This window comes from Salvia hispanica, chromosome 4 (assembly GCF_023119035.1).
Source record: "Salvia hispanica cultivar TCC Black 2014 chromosome 4, UniMelb_Shisp_WGS_1.0, whole genome shotgun sequence".
Lineage (NCBI taxonomy): Eukaryota > Viridiplantae > Streptophyta > Magnoliopsida > Lamiales > Lamiaceae > Salvia > Salvia hispanica.
In genome coordinates this window covers 31671964-31690051 of record NC_062968.1, presented here as the reverse complement: position 1 = coordinate 31690051, position 18088 = coordinate 31671964, and the positions used below count along the sequence as shown (strand labels likewise).

Sequence of the window (18088 nt, the reverse complement as noted above, 5' to 3'; positions counted from 1 at the left end):
AGTACATGCATAATGCATTCTCGAACATTCTTCGTGTAATTATGCCGAGGAAATGGAGGACATGAATCATTGAGTATAAACTCCAAGCTTTCAGCGATGAGAATTTTCCATTTTCGTTTCCGGTCTACATAATTTAGGCATTCGAGTTTTCTTTCTTTAAGGATCGCAGACAAATATTAAATGACATAATGAAGATTTGGCAAAGAAACTTATTATCACATACTTATGCTCAATACATAATCACAAATAACCACAAAACAATTATGTATCTTACAATTGCAAAATTAATAAATTGTATCCTCCTCTGGAGGTTAATACGCATTAAAATTTTGACAATTTTACTGGTCACAACACCGACGCATCAATTGCTTCCTCCTCTGGAGGTTGATACGCCTAATGCTGCCTAAGCACGGCCATCAGATTTAGAATTATAGAATTTTATTTCTAAAACACACTATCATAACAATGTTCATGTGCTGACAACAAAACCAAGCTATCTCATAAATTCTGATTGAACCCTGAAACTCGCAGTTCCTTAGGATTATTGTCCCCACTCTGCAGGTGGCAATAATATTGGGAACCACTTTCTAGTTCATTCTATTTATTATGTGAGAAGTCCGCCCTTATGAACTTGCTGTTTTCGTAGGATTATTGTCCCTACTCTGTAGGTGGTGATAATATTAGAAAATCAGCTTCACAAAATTTGGCAGTCCAACCGATGGAGACCATATACAACGCACTTGTTGTGATCATCACTTAGATATTTTGTATGGTTTTTGCATAATTATCACATAAGCAGATAAAGCAGATAATCCACTTAAAATAGATAAACACCAAATAAACAGATAAATCCATTTAATGCATGGCATTTAAAAACACATGATAATTATCGACAATTATTTAATCTAGTCAAAGGAGAATCAATTAAATAATTAAGTTTTATATTGGATAATAATTATCCAAATTTATTTAGGATTTATCAAGATAGAGTTAACTTATCTAAATCCACTTAGGATTATTCTAGATTTTATTTTCATAAAATCAAATCCTACAATTCAAGATAGAAACACTTCCATCATAATCCATAAGATAAAAATAAAATCCAATCAATAAAGATTTGTACAGATCTTAATTCTATTTAGAATAGACATTTAGAATATATCAAACATTATTTAGGATTTCTTAGATAAATAAATTTATCTAAATCCAATTAATTAAGGATTTCTTATATATCATCTTTATCCTAATCTATCTAGGATATAAATCCAAAAGATAAGGATAAATTGGATTAATACTAATTTTAATCCATCTAAGATTTGTCTTAATAGAATAAAATCTATTCAAATCCATAGGATAAAATAAATTAATATAAATGCTTATCCTAATTCATCTAGGATTTATCTTAGAGTAAATCCATAGAATAAGATAATATTATATTATAATTATTCAAATCTATCCAAGATTTATCTAGGAACAAATCCATATAAATCTATAAGATAAGAATAAGATATTACATTATCACTATCCAAATCCATCTAGATTTATCTATGAATAAATTCATATAAACTCATAGAATAAGAATAAAATAATATTATCATTATCTAAATCCAACTAGGATTTATCTAGGATATATCCACATTAATCCATAGGATATAAATAAAAATTAAATTGTCATTATCCAAATTTAACTAGGATTCATCTAGGAATTAAATCCCTACAAATCCATAAAATAAGGATAAAATCTATAAATAATCCATGATTTAATACAAAATCAAATCATATATAATATATAAAATCCACAAGATATATTCAAATCTAATTTCCAAAATAATCTTGAATTATTTCCAAAATTAATTCCAAGGGTTAAGAAACCCTAATTTAATTTTGGAAAGTGATGTCACGAGACGAGACAAAACGACGTTACGCATAGGAAAACCCTAATCTTGAGTTGTCGTACTCCCACTGAACCGCAGCCGCTGCTGGGCTCCCACTCGTCTCGCGAGCTCGACGAGCCTGACGCCTCCGACGCTGATGCATCGTCGTCGCTCTGCCGGTGCTGCACTGCACGATGCCGACGCTGCGTCGTCGCACCCGCTGCACACCGCTGCTGCTTCCTCTCCGGCGCTACTGCGTTTCTGCTCGTCGCTGCTGCGACGTCGCCTTCGCAGCTGCTGTGACAACAGCTTCCTCCAAGCCCGGAAACTGCCCATGAAGGGCTCCCACTCGTAAAACTGTCGCCGCCGGAAACCTGTTGTCTAGCAATTCACATAACATGAAATTAATCCACATAATCAGAGCCAAAAATTGGCTCTGATACCAATTGATGGGGTTTGGTGCCCCTTGCACAGCGGAAGACTTGTACAAAACAAATAAATCAGATACGGATCTATTTGACCGATTATGCGATTAATCAATTCACATGTTAAACAGATAATTGCATGCTAGAACGCAAATAATTCATGCTCAAAGAAAGTAAATCCTAAAACATGAATTCTACGGTTTAGTGTTACCGATATTGATTCTCCAAAGAATCGTCGATTGCTCGCGCCTTCTCCACGTGATGATCTTCAATACTAGACCACGGATCTTCTCTCTGGTTCCCGAACTATATCTCGATATCAAGGTGGGCTGATCTTATCAAAATACTAGGACTCGAATAAAAGAGACAGAAAAAATCTTTCTCCAATTAGGAGAGAAATTCGAACTCCTCTAGGTAGAGGGGGACGAAAATTATGAGTAATAATAATTATGATTTATGTCTCCTTTATTCTCCTATTTATATTAAGTTCCTTTTGGGCCCAGACAGGGATCTATGGAAGGTTTTGGATATGGGCTCCCCCAATTAGCTTTTTACTAATTAAATTGAACCCACAATTTAATACAAGCTTATATTGGAATATTACGAGCAGCCACTACAGAAGTAATATTGAACTCTCCCCATCCAAATCCGAAATTACAAGTAATCCGGGTTTCCGTTATTTATATTATTTATTTCCCGCGCTTAAGATATAAATGTCCATTAATTAATTAATGTCTACTATGTACTTAATTAATTAATATCTTATTAATTCCAAGAGTGGACTTAGCAAGAAACATTTATTTATTATTCATAGAGTAATAAAACTCCAACTGGCCAGTTTTCCGAATAATAAAACCTTGTTCGAGCTCCTCTTGAGGACATTATCAAACGAGACTCACCTCGCGCACGATTCAACATAATAGCAATCCTAGCACCACTAAATATTAATCACCACTACCTAATATATCAGGATTATTGGGTTGCGAAAAACCCGCACCATTTGATAAGTCAAAGTAGTGCATAATCAATACCGTATGCTCAATGCTAACATATATAGATTAAGAAATAGTGTTTTATCAAGACCTAGTCTTTCAGTAGATAGCATAAAGACATGTCTTGCTGTTAGATCCGTTCAGTGCTATACCACACCAATGTCATCTTATTTCAGTAAGGCTTAGAAATATGCGGACCGACATTGCAACCTTTCACGATAGGTAGTCTAAGCCTATATAGGTTGTGAAATTCTCCTTTTTCTTTTGCAAAGCATTGCATAGATCTGACCGTGTTACCTTAAAGTGGACGCCGCCCACAACCGGTCTACTAAGCAAAAGACTTAGACTTTGTTTGCTTCTTATACATTTAAATGTTTATAAAACATCTTATAAATGCACAAGCAAACACAATGTAATAATAATAGTGATTCTATTCGTGCGAGAACTGCTCGAATAATACTGAATCGGGTTAAAAGTGGATTGTAGAGTTTTACGTATACAAGCAAGATTCTATTCGCGCGAAACTGCTCGAAACATGCTTTTCAGTATACCAAACCTAACAAGTTGTTCGGTGGTTGACTCTGATTCCTATTGACCCAGTTTCCTTGGTATCTATTCCCCCAGTTGTTCGGTCCTTCCTGATTTCTGCTAGGCCAGTTCTGCTGGAAGCTTGATCCTTCTTGATTCCTTCCGATCTAGTGAGGGTGGTTGTTTGGCCCTTCCTGATTTCTGTCGGGCCAATTCTGTTGATTTTCCACTGGATTAGGATGCTGGGGTGGAGGTTGCTGATTTCCATCACTCCATCTGAAGCAGGGGTTGTCCTTCCATGGTGCATCCTTGTTCCTCCATTGGTTCCAACTCGGGTTATGATTATTTTGAATCCAATTTTCCATAGCGTTCACCTGGGCTTGGTATTTTCCATCCCCTGACGGACCATAATAGAGTTGGAGCTGATTTTCTTCTTGACCTGGCGACTTCTCCTTTTCCTATGGTACAGGGGAATTTTTCTTTTCGATTGTGCTGAGAAGTGCCCTTTCCAGTCGATCTATTATGTCACTCACTCATTCTCCTTCCTGCTCTTGCACTGCATTCGCTGATCCCCATCTCAGAATAGCTCGCGGCTGATCGTATGCCTTTTTTGCGTCAATTAGTCGTTCTAGGATCTCTCTGGCCTCACTTACCTTTTTCTTAGTGAAATTCCCTCCACTTGAGGTGTTCATCAAATCTTTACAATCAGGATTCGCTCCCTCATAGGTAGCAAATTTCGGCTTCTATCATCCGATGGTTGGGGCAAGCGTCAAGCAGTGCCTTAAAACGCCCCCAGTATTGACTCATAGATTCATCGTAATCTTGTTTACACTCCAGGATCTCCTTCTTTAGGGCTTTGGTTTTGTTGGAAGGGAAGAAGTAGTTCAAGCAGACTAACTTAAAATCCCCCCATGTGCGGATAGAATCAGGTGGTAGCCTCAATAGCACGTAAAAGGTATTGCACGTAGGCGAAAGTCCTCCTTTGTTGCGTCGTTTGGTCTCTTCTAGATGCTACACAACTTGTTGAATTCCTTCAGGAACTCGTATGGGCACTCATTCCTTCGCCTAGAGAAATTTGGCAGGACACTGAGCACATTGGTTTTGATATCAATCGCCTTCTGATGCTGGGTCGTGACGATAGCCTAGAGATGCCCAAGGTTTTCGGTTCCGGCGGTTAACCGCAGAACCGTAACCGGCGGTTCTGAACCGGAACCGTGACTTTTTTCTTGAACCGGAACCGCCATATTTTGAACCGTGGGCCGGTTCCGGTTTCAAATTTTATGAACCGAAACCGTGCCGGAACCGTCGGTTCCAAACCGAAACCGTGAAAAACCGTCAAAAAACCGTGAAACGGAGCCGGAACCGCGAAAAACCGCCGGAAACCGGCGGTTCGGAACCGTGAAAACCCGTAAAAAATTACCGGAAAACCGCCGCCAATTTTCGAACCGAAATCGGAACCGTGAAATAGCCTCACGGTTTGGTTTTGGTTCCACATTTCCCGAAACCGAAACCGAAACCGAAATCGGCGGTTCCGAACTGGAACCGCCGGTTTATGAACCGTGGGCATGTCTACGATAGCCTGGACAGGTTCACCATTTAAGTGAGCCGTTAGTGAACCGATCTCCGGATCGTCATCTACTGCGTTGGCTATGTCTCCAACAGTTCCTTCCTCTGCTTCTACGGTCTGCTCGGGTTCTTTCTTGTCTATCGAGGTTGAGTCCTCGTCACTGTCTAAAGTCAAATTAGATGGGCCTCCTGTTGTTAGGCCTGATCTGGTGGTCACAGGGGCGAGAGTTTCCTTCGGCTGCCAGATGAGTTTTGATTCTTTCCACTCGGGCTCTTGATTCCAGCTGCCAAACTTAAAACTCCTGCTCATAAACTGAAAAGAAAAAGGAAAAAACAAACAATCAAAAATTATATACGCCAAATCACTCTAAACTCGAATGAAAAATACACCATTCCTCCCCGGCAACAGCGCCATTTGATGGTCAGGCTGAGAGCACAGTACATATCAATTAATTCATAATCCTCAGGTCAAGGGAATTCTCTAGATTGCAAAGTCTAGGAACTCAATAACCAAGATGACTACAGTCGTCGGACTAACCTTCAGCCTGCTGTCAAAGAAAATAATACCTCAACCCACTGCACTGTAACTAGCATAGAGAAGCATAGGTTGAACCCACATAGAGGAATAGGACGCGAGTGAGAGTTAAGATGACTTGGAACAGTTTGGCTGCTGCCACGCAAACTTGGGTTGAAAACTTAACTACTAGATTGGGGAAATGCAAATGATCTACTCTAACAGCTAGACCTAGGAAAAGAAAACATAATGAAAACATGCATAATGAAAACAGAGATCAAAACAGAGTAACACTTGAATAACGAAATTTACCAGACCTAGTGAACCATTTTTCTAAAAATAGCTAGACCGACGAAGAACAGACTGTGGAGACCATTATCCTAAAACAGAAATAGTACGAAATAAAGCTGCAAATCAGGTTCTAACTAACAACTAACTTCATCCTCTCCAACGATCCATGATCACATATGCAGAAAACAGAGTAAAACATCAAATCGGAACAGAGCATGTTGAATCAAACGATCAAATTACGATTAAACTATCTACTATCACTAGACGAGGTAAATGAGAAAACAGTAACTAAACTTCAAAATCCATGCAAATTTTCAACAGATCTAAAAATCGGATGCTTCATCCGCTCCGGATCCAAGCAATCCCCAACAAACTACAGAAAATTCCATCTTCAATCACTCCGATCTAACCAAATTCCTCTGATCAACTACAATTCCAGCCCAATTCAACTTCAACACAATAGATCAAGTGCGAAAAGCATCCTAAGTAAACATAAAATAGAGATCAACATGAATCAGAAACAAAACATAAACTTCCATAGCAAAATAATCCAGAATTCAACGGTGAAACGATCGTCGAGCTTCGAACAGCGAAGACTCGACTCAAGAGTAGCAAAAACAGAAATTAAAAGCAATTGTTTCTTCGCCTCGCATAGAGACGGTGGTACACAGACTAACTATCGATCAAGATTCGAACCTCCCCGAATTATCCCATGTGCAGTGTGTGTGTAGAGAAAATTGAAGCAGTGAGCTAAGAACTACAAGCTCGAGCGTGAAAAAAATCCTCCTTCATTTTGTATGCGCCTCCAGTATTTATAGACAGACGGCTTCTAGATCCTTCTTTGTATTCTCCATTTTGCCCCTTTGTCTTCGAAGCTCCCTTCGTCTTGTAAATTGTTGCTCTTTTGCTCCTTTTTCGCCCTTTCCTTCGCCCGGCAAATTTCTTCTCTTGTCCCTCGGGCTGGCGATTTTCTCTACACATCCTGACTTAAAACATTTATTAGACCCAGGAAATCATTGAATTTACCCTCATAACCAATGCATGAAATTGGCCTTATCAAGTACTTCCTCCGTTCCATAATAGTGGAGTCATTTTACTATTATAGTACGTTTTAAAGTAGTGGAGTCAATTTAATGGTATTAAAACATGCCATGTAATATATAAATAGCAGCAAGTATACAGAGTAGGAATAGTATAGCTAAAGGTCAGTACTGGATATCGATTACAGGAAAAACATTCACAAATTGGCTATCCTCTACTAAAACTCAATTACTATTTAGAAAACCGAAAGATTTTTGGATTTTAGAAAACAAAGAACAATTTGAAAGAAATAAACAACTGATTGCAAACAAATCACGGAGATAAAAGTATAGAGATAAGGGAATTCTAGGGATGTTCGTTCACAGTTATGGTTATACAAGTTCCAACTACAATACCCTAACACAGTGATTACTTTGATAGGACGAGTCACATAATGTTACATATTTAGGATTGACAACCCTAATGTTAGTAATCAACGTTTGTTTCGCATGAGCATAAACTAGGTGACTCGTCCTATCAAAGTAAGAACTGTGCTAGGGTATTGTAGTTGGAACTTGTATAACCATAACTGTGAACGCACATCCCTGGAATTCCTTTATCTCTATACTCTTATCTCCGTGATTTATTTGCAATCAGTTGTTTATTGCTTTCAAATTGTTCTTTGTTTTCTAAAATCCAAAAATCTTTCGGTTTTCCAAATAGTAATTGAGTTTTAGTAGAGGATAGTCAATTTGTGATTGTTTTCCCCGTGATCGATATCCGGTACTGACCTTTAGCTATACTATTCCTACTTTGTATACTTGCAGGTATTTATAGTGCTAATAAAAAGTGCATCACCTGTGAATTTAATTACACATGATAGAATAATCTAAAAATATAGTTTGTAGCCTTGTAGGGAAGTCATAAAGAACATAAGAACTAAAGCAAATAAAACTCAAATGTTGAATCCTTGTAGCCTTGATCTTCTCTTAATTTCTTCTTCAAAGCCTTGCACTATGAAGAACTCTCAAATTTATGCTTCGGAATTATGCAGCAAAAAGAAGATCCTTGTTGAAGAGGTTTGAGGGGGTATTTATAGCTGTTAAATCGCCCCTCAGTAATTAAGGAAAAAAGTGGCTAAGTTTGGTAAATCTTGGGAAGAAAGTAGGTAAAATATGTGCGCCGCGTTTTCCCAGCGGGCCGCTGCGGGTTGATCTGTAGCCTCTGTCTCTTGGATAGCGGTCACTACACTATGTTGCAGCAGTCGCTGTGAATAATCTCGTAGCTTCTGGATCTGTTGGAGCAGTCGCTGCGTACACCCCAGCGGTCGCTGGGCGTATTCTTTATTTCAGCACAACTTTCTCCGGAGCGGACCGCTACTGGCTCAGCAGTCGGTGGTCGCCAGCGGCCGTTGTATGGGTTGCAGCGGACCGCTGAGCGTCTCGAATGCTCCAAATTTTCAACTTCGACTTTTAGCTATCTTTTTAGGCTCAAATATGCACATTTCTCACAAAACACGTAAAAATACTAAAACAGATAAAATATGCAAATAATGGACGTGTAATGCAACTTTGACACTCAAAACGAATCAAATAATGGCATTTAAACAGTGCAAAATCCGAGCGTATCAGTGATAAGGGCAGAACATAGCAGGCTGAAAGAGAATCACCAGCAATGCTTGAAATCTTTGAAACGCCCTTCTAGTCATAAATTAAATAGTAAAATATATTAAAATTTCAAATGATAGTACTAGAAAATACTTCATCCATCTAAGGAGTGTCGAAACGGGTACCCGTGGATACCCGCACCCAACTTGCCGGGTACCCGTACCCAATATAACCCAAAAACGTAGTCCCGATACCCGACCCGCTACATATTGATTAATCCCGATACCCAAGTCGGGTATCCCGCACCCGAAGTTGCGGGTACCCGACCCCGACATGCCTATTTGTTTTTTATTTGTATGGAGTATTTTTAATGTTTATTTAATTGACACACTTCGAAAATCTAAATTGCAATGCAATGTTTATTTGTATATGTATAAGATATATGTGAGTACAGTGTACTACTGGCAGTATACAAATAATGGGTGTGTACTACTGCTGTATGCATAGTAATAGTATGCATTAACTATGAAAAACGCAAGAAATAGAATGGATAAAGGAAAATATACACTCATGACTCATTTGAACTCCGGCGCCGGCAGGTGAAGGGCGTTGCGGCGGCAGGTGGAAGGAGGAGGCGGGTAGAAATAGAATAAAAGAGAGGAGAGGAGTTTTAGAAAATAAACCATACCTAAACTAAAATGCTGAAATTAATTAATTAAAAACTAAAAACCCTTCATCCTATAATAATCGGGTGTAGCGGCTATTTAGGGTATACCCATGCGGGTATCGGGTATACCCGCACCACCAAAAATCTTGATACCCAACCCCGCCCCATTTCCCGCTATCACCCACTACCCGTTTCGATACCCCTAATCCATATAATTAAAAACAGACTACTAATTTTTCCTTCTATTGAGAATTTGAGATTAATCTCATTCTCTATTAACAATATTTTAATCACTTTTTATTTGTATCTCTCTTCTATTTTTTTCAATTATTCATTAAATTTCATATCATTTCAAAATGTGCTATTTTTATAAGAGAAAACAAGTATACATTTATCCTATATTTTAAATAATGACATGAAAATAAACACTCTATGTTTCCATAATCAAATGTGTATAGTCATGAAATTACCTTTAATGGGAAAAATACAATTTAAATTTTAAAAAAAAAGTCATTTAAAATTCAATGTTTTTAGATAATAATTTAGGAGAGACAAAGTGGTTAAGTAATTACTGAAATAAATTTCGTTTCATTTATTAGCCCTATGTTGACATATGGTCTGTCCGTTTCTAGACACACTATACAAAACAAGAGATTTTATTAAGAATGGAAATAATCAGGTGATGGAGGATGGATCCACTCATTCAAGTACGTATGATTTTAAGTTGACCAAATCTTGATCAAACTCTTGATGTATGTTATGAGTAGAATATCACATCACATGGAGTATTATTTAATGAAATGCGTGCTTTATTCCACCAAAACCAACTAATCATGCTAATGACAAAACGATTGAAAATAGAATTGGAAAAAGATTGTATAGTAAATAAAGTGTTGAACGTCATAAAAAAGGGTAGTACAATTTGCAAGAAGGTGTTGGCTAGCGACCGGCTAGCCGATTCGTCGCGTTGGCCGATCGGCTAGCCGAACCATTGGAGTCGGCGAGAGCGAAATCGGCGAGCGCTTCGGCGTAGGCTGGCCGATCGCTCAGCGCTGGCCGAAGCGCTGGCCGATTGGCTAGCCGCCATTGTGGCGGCCCGATCGGCCAGCGCCGATTTTAGTTTCATTTTCATTTGCACCACTTGTTTTAACGAGTTTTCATTAAACGTGATTTTCGTTTCATTTTCATTTGCACCACTTGTTTTAACGAGTTTTCTCTCTCTCTAACTTTCTGTACAAGAGCATCATCGAGCGATGGATCACAACAACGAGTCCAGTCCAGCGACGAGTGGATCTCAGACTCCCACGGTACTGTGGGATCTGGATGGGGGCGAATGGGCCGGGGTTTAACATCCCTTGGAATCAGATGATGGGGATGATGGCCGGTGCTTTGTCGAAGCGAAAAGTTATGCCGGGGGGATGCCAGGCGTGAAAGCGAGGAGCGCAGACGATCAGCGCCCGGGTGGGGAGTATACCCGGAATACGGCCAGCGGCGGGAATGATGGGGATGATGTGGCGAGAGAGGGCGGGATGCGAGGGGGGGATGCGGCCACGGGTATGTACATCCCCGGAGATGCGCGAGGGTGCGGGAAGTCCGCACCGGGAGGGGGACCCACGGTATGCTCAGCCACTCGCTTGATTTTGGCGGCTTCGTCTCACACGTCGACCCAGGTGGAAGCCGCCGAGTTCAACTTAGCCGATGACCTTCTTTGTCATTGCATGATATGGGGATCGATCCTCGGGGATCCGGGGATGCACACTGGATTCCGGCGTGGCGGGCAGCCGCCGAAGAAAGAAGCCGAGGGGAAGGTGTGCGAGGAGTTTCCATCCCCTCCTTCATTTGCTTGGTCGCCCCCGCGGTTGGACAGAAAGCGGGCGCAGCGGGGCTGCGAGGCGGATCCCCTATCGCCCCGCGAGGCTCCAGGTCCTCCGCCCTCCCACCCGCCCCCACTCGAGTACACTCTCCATTCGCGTAACCATACGCGGGATCAGATGTACAAGGTCTTGCAAAAGTGGAAGAACCGCCACTGACCCCACGGAGAAGATGTTTCTTCACGAGATGCTCGAGAGCATGCGGGCTGATTTGAAAATCGCGAGGGCACGGCTAGCGGGTTCCGACGTGGGCTCGAGAGACCACAGCGGCGGCGGCAGCGGCGGTGGCGGCGACGGCGACGGCGAGGACGACGGCGACGGCGACGGTGATGAGGAGTAGAGAGTGGCGGGGCTCGTGTGTTGAAGCCCTTTTTTTAAAAAAAAAAAATCATGTACTCCCTCCGTCCCATAAAAGTTGAGTCGTATTCCTTTTTAGTCCGTCCCAACAAAGTTGAGTCATTTCCTTTTTTAACTAAAGACAAAACATCTAATCACTCTTATTTCATTCCATCATTTACTTTACTCTCTCTTATCTTTCCTACTTTTTTCATCTCTCCTATTTATTTAATATAAATTCTTAATCTCCGTGCCCAAAAGTTTTGTCTCAACTTTTATGGGACGGAGGGAGTACTTTTTTTTTAAAATCTTTGTACTTTTTTTTAATGGAATGGATTATTTTTCCCGTATATGTCTCGTAAATTTAATTCTGTATTTTAATCGTAATTTTAATTCCGTAAATGTAGTATATTTTGAATTATTTTTATTGCGGCTGGCCTATGGCTGGCCTAAATCTGATGTGGCAGGTGGATTTTTTAGTGTTGCTGACGTGGCAGGAGAGAGAATGGCTGGCCTATTGCTGGCCTATGCACCATTGGAGATGCTCTAAGAGTGACCTGATTTGGATCAGGGCTGGGGCACAAAGGCGGCTCTTGTTGTTGTTGTAATCCCTAATGAGAGGCATCATCACGGATAACAAAGTTAGACAAGATGCAATTGCCACCGTACATATATCATATGTAGCCGTCAACTCAAACAGTAGCAATACTCCAAGCTCAAACTGTTGAAGTTGTTTTTCTAAGAGAATAGAGAAAGAGGAAAAGTCGACAGTTGAGAATTAGTTAAGTGTGATATTTTTACTTAGTTTAACTAGAGTGTGAATAAGGATCAACGCTTGTCGGTGATATTCAATCAATTAAAAGTTCCTTTCTCTTTTTCCTTCAAGTTTGTGTGGTTTATTGTTTGGTGATTGTATCATATAGTTTCAACACAAACTGCAGGGGAAATCCGTGTATCAGAAAATTGATTAAATAACCCCATGGTGTTGAATACCAGAAATAGGTCGTACGACACATATCTGTCGATCCCCATCACCGCTTGTTTGGCCAGACGCCCCCGCATGGTACGTTGCTGTCACAATCAGCACAGCAACGATACTCTTGCCTTGCTTGTAGTTGTATATTCCTTTGTCTTGTCGTACTTGAAGTAGTCCTGCAGCTTCTGAGAGGCATATCTTGAACGGGCACCGGAGACTGGTTTGTAGAATCTCCTCTATGTCGCTGGGAGTATGTACCAAATGCTTTGTTCTAGCCTATTTTTTGTTAACTTGCCTAATCATAATCATCAAACACCTGCAACCTAACTTCTTTGTTATCTTCCTTTAATGAAATAACACCATTCTTGACAATTATACATCCACTATATTGTGAGTTATATAGGAAAAGATAAAGGTGAGAATTGAGATAATATTTAAACAATTGTGATTGGCCGGATCATTTTATAAATTAAATTATATTTCTGACGTTCACCACCAACAATTAGTAGCCAGCTATACAAGTTTTTAATATAAAATTGATAAATCTAAGATGACTACTGTATTGGACCATCGAAAACACCCATAAATTTTCCAAGTTAAATAAATTAAACTCCATCGGTTGTTAAAAGAAATTACTCTTTATTAGGGTTGGCACATAAAAGGGCCCCCAAATTTTGAAATTTGGAAGTGGAGAGAAAAAATTCAAAGGAAGAAAACCCCACGCGGCGAGGCCTGTGGTAGCGCGCACGATAACACCTGCCCATCCACCACCGAAATGGCGCACGATAGCATGCCCCTCCCTAAGCCGTGGCCTCTCATCTCATCTCAATCTCATCTTTCTAGATCCTCCAAGTCAGCCCCCCCCCGTCTGCCGCCCCCTTTAACAACCCTACCCCACCGCCCTCCTCTCCCTTTCATTATGCTACAACCACCACTCCCTCCCCTCCTCCTCCTCCTCCTCTCAGATCTCCCTCCGCATCATGGCCGACGACTCCCACACCCGCACGCCCTCCGCCTCCCGCCGCCTTCCCCCTCCCTGCTGGTCCCCCGATGAGACCGTCGCCCTAATCGAAGCCTACAGAGACAAGTGGTACTCCCTCCGCCGCGGCAACCTCAAGGCCACCCACTGGCAAGAAGTCGCCGATGACGTCGCCGCCAGGTGCCCCGCAGGCCTCCCCAAGACCCCCGTCCAGTGCCGCCATAAGATGGAGAAGCTCCGGAAGAGGTACCGCTCCGAGATCCAGCGCGCCGCCGCGCACCGATTCAATTCCTCGTGGGCCCACTTCCAGAGCATGTGTTCCATGGAGAAAGGCCCCAATCCCGCCCCTTCCTCCTCCGACGACGATTACAATAACAATAGCATCAGAAGGGTGAACGATTTGTATAATTCCAATCAGAAAGGAGCCTACGGTGGCCAATTGAATGAGAATAATGGTGCGGGGAGCGGTTTCCGGATCAAGATCCCGGGCCGGGCTACACAGGGACCTACTGTGGCCAAGGTTTATTCGAAATTCGATGAGATGGGTGGTTCAAACCCTATTTACCATAACCCTAGGTTTACGAATTATGCTGCGGGTGTGAATGGGGCTGCCTCGACCAAGATTTCTAGGGATGGCTTTGTTGGTGCGGGGCAAATTAGGAAGAGGGCTGATGAAATGCCAAAAAAGAGGGATGGTTTGAGTGAGCTAGTTGCTGCAATTCATGGTTTGGGGGAGGGTTTTATGAGGATGGAGAAGGCTAAGATGGATATGGTGAAGCAAATTGAGGAGATGCGGATGGAGATGGAGTTGAAGAGGACGGAGATGTTGCTTGACTCAGAGCAGAGGATTGTCGAGGCGTTTGCTCAGGCGAAATCCGAGAGAAGTGCAAAACGGGCCAAAAGGAATTCGACTACACCTGATTGACATCAAGAATTGGAGTATTGGAATTTCTGTGTAATGTGGGTTTGGAACCAACACAATCTGCTACTTTAGTGCTAGCTTGCTCTCCATGTAGCTTGATTTGCATTTTGGTAAATTTATTCTTGAAAAAACTCTATGCTCCTCATTGAACTTGTAAATTTGAATTTTTCACTGTTTTGTTTGGATAAATTCATCATGCAATAGTTTCCATTTTTCTCAAACTTTACTTCTAATTTCTCTGTATGAGTATTTGCTGATATAAGGAATGATCTTAGAGTGAAGATGAGTCATGGATTCAATCTTGCTCCAAGCTTTTGTCTATCTGGATGAATGAGCACTGTAGTTCTTCCTGTTTCAATTGTGATTGTTTCAAATGGTTTTTTTCAATGTTGGAACTTTTCTTGAATTGCATTCTTGAGTTGATTTGGTGTTTTTAGTTTTCTGTTGGTAGGTTTTGTATTGGTAAAAGGAAGTGGTTGGTTATAGCCCTGTTTGGTCTGGTAAGAAGGGCTTTGTATATTGTGTATGCCCTGTATAATTGGAAATAAGATTTTCATCTTTGATGCTCAGTTTAGAGTTTTTCTTGGACATCAACTCTTGCTTGAGCTGAGGCATTTTGAATGTTGGTTGCTGTGGTGCACTGCTGGTTTCAGGTTTATCAAATTATTTTGCTGAGTATATCAAGGTTTCTTATTGAGTTTGTGAAGAATGTGATTGCAAATTTACAACTGCCTATTTGCAAAATTGCAGACACAGAGATACAAGAAGGGGAGCAGTTTTGTCAATACAAAAATGGACAGGAATGATTGAAATTGTATGAAATATCACTAGATTTGATTAATTTCTAGTGCAATTTACAAAATTCGTTAACTAAGCATTTGGGCTTTGTTTTTATTAGTTTAGTTGGGCTTTCTTACATTAGCCACTTGAGCCCACTTTAGACAAACTTAATTAGGGTTTATAAGTTATAATCAAATGCCTCAAATTATTGTTTCTATATATAAATTATGAAATAGATGTTTCTAGAGATGTCAATCTAGTCCGAAACTCGCGGGTCGACCCGAATAATCCGGTAAAATCATAGGGTTAGGGCCAGAAAATCTCAACCCAAATACAAAATAGGGCTACACGGGCTGACCCGTTCGGGTCAGCGGATTATGCGGGCTAGCCCGGGTGGGTTGCGGGTTAGCCCATGGGTTGAGCATTTAAAATAAAAATATAATTAAAATTTTGGGTTATATACTTATATGAAGTATATATGGTAATTACAATATTAAAAAAACAGCGTTAATATGAAGTATATGTGGTAATTACAATATTAAAAGCAAAATTGTTATGAAGTATATATGTTAATTATGTATTCTCTCTCAAATTGAAAGTTAGGGTCATATGGAATATAGATGTTATTGATATTTACTCATATTAAATGCCGCATTACGTCTTTCCTCTCAAAGAGAATGATCCGGTCGAAGCTTCAAAAGTTATTTGATGTAGAAGAATGTCATTCAATTTCATAGAAGTTATTTTCTACACTCTACTATCTATACTATCTTTTTTAACTACTTAGAATTTATTTTCTGGGTATATAATTAAGAAAGCCATTCAACTCCTTTTAAATGCATGATTTCCATTTAATTGTAGTCAGATTCACGTGTTCTACTAATTAGCAATATGTTTATGAATATTGTTTCAATTTTCAATTGTTATTATTTTATTTATCTTGATCATTTTGATAATACTTTACTATTTGTGATAATTTGTAGATTTTTTTTATAAGTTAGAATATTGAATCGAATAGAAAGTAACACATAAAATCACGTTTGGTCCGAATAGCCCGTGGGTTAGCTCGAAACCCGAAAATTTAGGGTTAGGGCCGAAAATTTATAGCCCGAAAAATTCACAACCCGAATAACCCGCACCCAAATAGCCCGACAACCCGAGTGGATTGGCCCGAACCCGAGCGGGTTAGCCCAATTGACATCCCTAGATGTTTCTACAAACACGAAAATATGGATCCTTATATTTCAGCTTTCCTATTTCAAATCATGGATTAAATATTTTAAACTACACATATTTATGAACATGTAAAATGGAAGACTAAATAATTTTTCCCAATAATATATACTCCCTCCGTTCCATAGTAATGGAGGAGTTTCTTTTCGGCACGGAGATTAAAAAAAATTGTATTAAGTGAGTTAAATAAAGGGAGAGTAAAGTGGAAAATGAAAAAGGTAGAGAGATGAAGGTAAGAGAGTATAAAGTAGGTGTGAAAAAATTGGTTGACTTTTTTCTAAAAAGGAAAATGACTATATTATTATGGAACGTACCAAAATGGTAAAATGACTCTATTATTATGGAACGGAAGGAGTATGTACTAATAATTTAATCTTCAATGGAACTTATTAAGGATGAATTTTGAAATCTATCTATACATATATAAAAGGCGAGTTTTGGCCTTTTTTTGAAATATTTATATGTTTTGTCCTTATTTTGAAATATTTATTAGTTATGAACCAATTTAAATATTTAAATTAACTCTCATGAATATTTATTTAGATATTTTAATGAGCATTTGACTAATTCTTAAAGCACTACAATGACTCATTGGTGGTTACAAATATTTAAATAGAATAATGAGCGTTTAACAAATTTTGTAACCTATATTGTCTTGATCTTATGATTTATGATGTTTTAATTCCATGATCTCTCATGTAGTACTAATTTTGTACCTATAAAAGGTATAGAGTTGTGGATGAAATACACACTAACAAAATATTCTCCATTCTCTCTCGAGCTCTCAACATTTTATTGCACATTTTAGGATCATTGTTTTGCTCGATTTTGGAGCCCCATCAAGTTTATAGGTGTCTAGCAGGTTTGAGATGTTATATATATTAGGAGGAAGTCGTTTCATATTTGGGGAAAATATGTCAATTCGAGAGCACTAAACGTGATGTAATTTGTCTTGCGGAAAGAGGATTTTTCTTGACTGATTTTCATTGTAATTTCCATTTCATTTTTTTTTCTTTGATCGTGTAAATGATTCTAGAATTTTATCCCAATATTTCTTACAGTTCTTAGAGATGGAAGAATTGTCACATCCTTAACTCAAACATACATAGTATTTATCTTCATCTTTACACAATTTATTATTTTTAGTAGAGAAATATAAAGGACAGTTTTAAACATATTTTTAAAAAATGTCAACACTTAATATAGTCTCTTTAGCATTGTCCAAATAATTATGTTTGTCTTAATTCCAGTTTAAATATGTTTAATTTAATGTCTTTAGGTATAAAATGAATTGAGGAGTATATATTTATTGAATTTTTATTATATGGTAGTATATTTTTCTATTTTAAATCTTATATAATTACATTGTTTCTTATTTTAATTAATCAATTAATAATTTAAAATTGTATGACAAAAAATTATTCTGTCGTACATTCGCACGTGGGTTAACACTAGTAAGTATAATGGAAGACAAATGGAGAAATGATGTCTTAGATGTATTTAATGA

At 39.1% G+C, this 18088-nt stretch overlaps 1 protein-coding gene across 10 annotated transcripts; it reads left to right on the top strand.

Annotated features, from left to right (window-relative positions):
• The first annotated feature begins 13356 nt into the window (after positions 1–13356).
• LOC125185132 (trihelix transcription factor ASIL1-like) lies at positions 13357–15432 on the top strand. 10 transcript variants are annotated; one of them, XR_007170067.1, is made up of 4 exons: positions 13357–14606; positions 15006–15068; positions 15139–15221; positions 15319–15432. XR_007170067.1 is itself a non-coding variant. In XM_048081625.1 (2 exons), the coding sequence occupies exon 1, from the start codon at positions 13648–13650 to the stop codon at positions 14569–14571; it is 924 nt and encodes a 307-aa protein (XP_047937582.1). In that variant the 5' UTR covers positions 13357–13647; the 3' UTR covers positions 14572–14606; positions 15319–15432. The 10 variants fall into 10 exon arrangements, 1 of the variants encoding a protein (XP_047937582.1); XR_007170062.1 differs by having other exon boundaries at positions 13358–14678; positions 15144–15221; XR_007170060.1 differs by having other exon boundaries at positions 13358–14678.
• The last annotated feature ends 2656 nt before the right edge of the window (positions 15433–18088 follow it).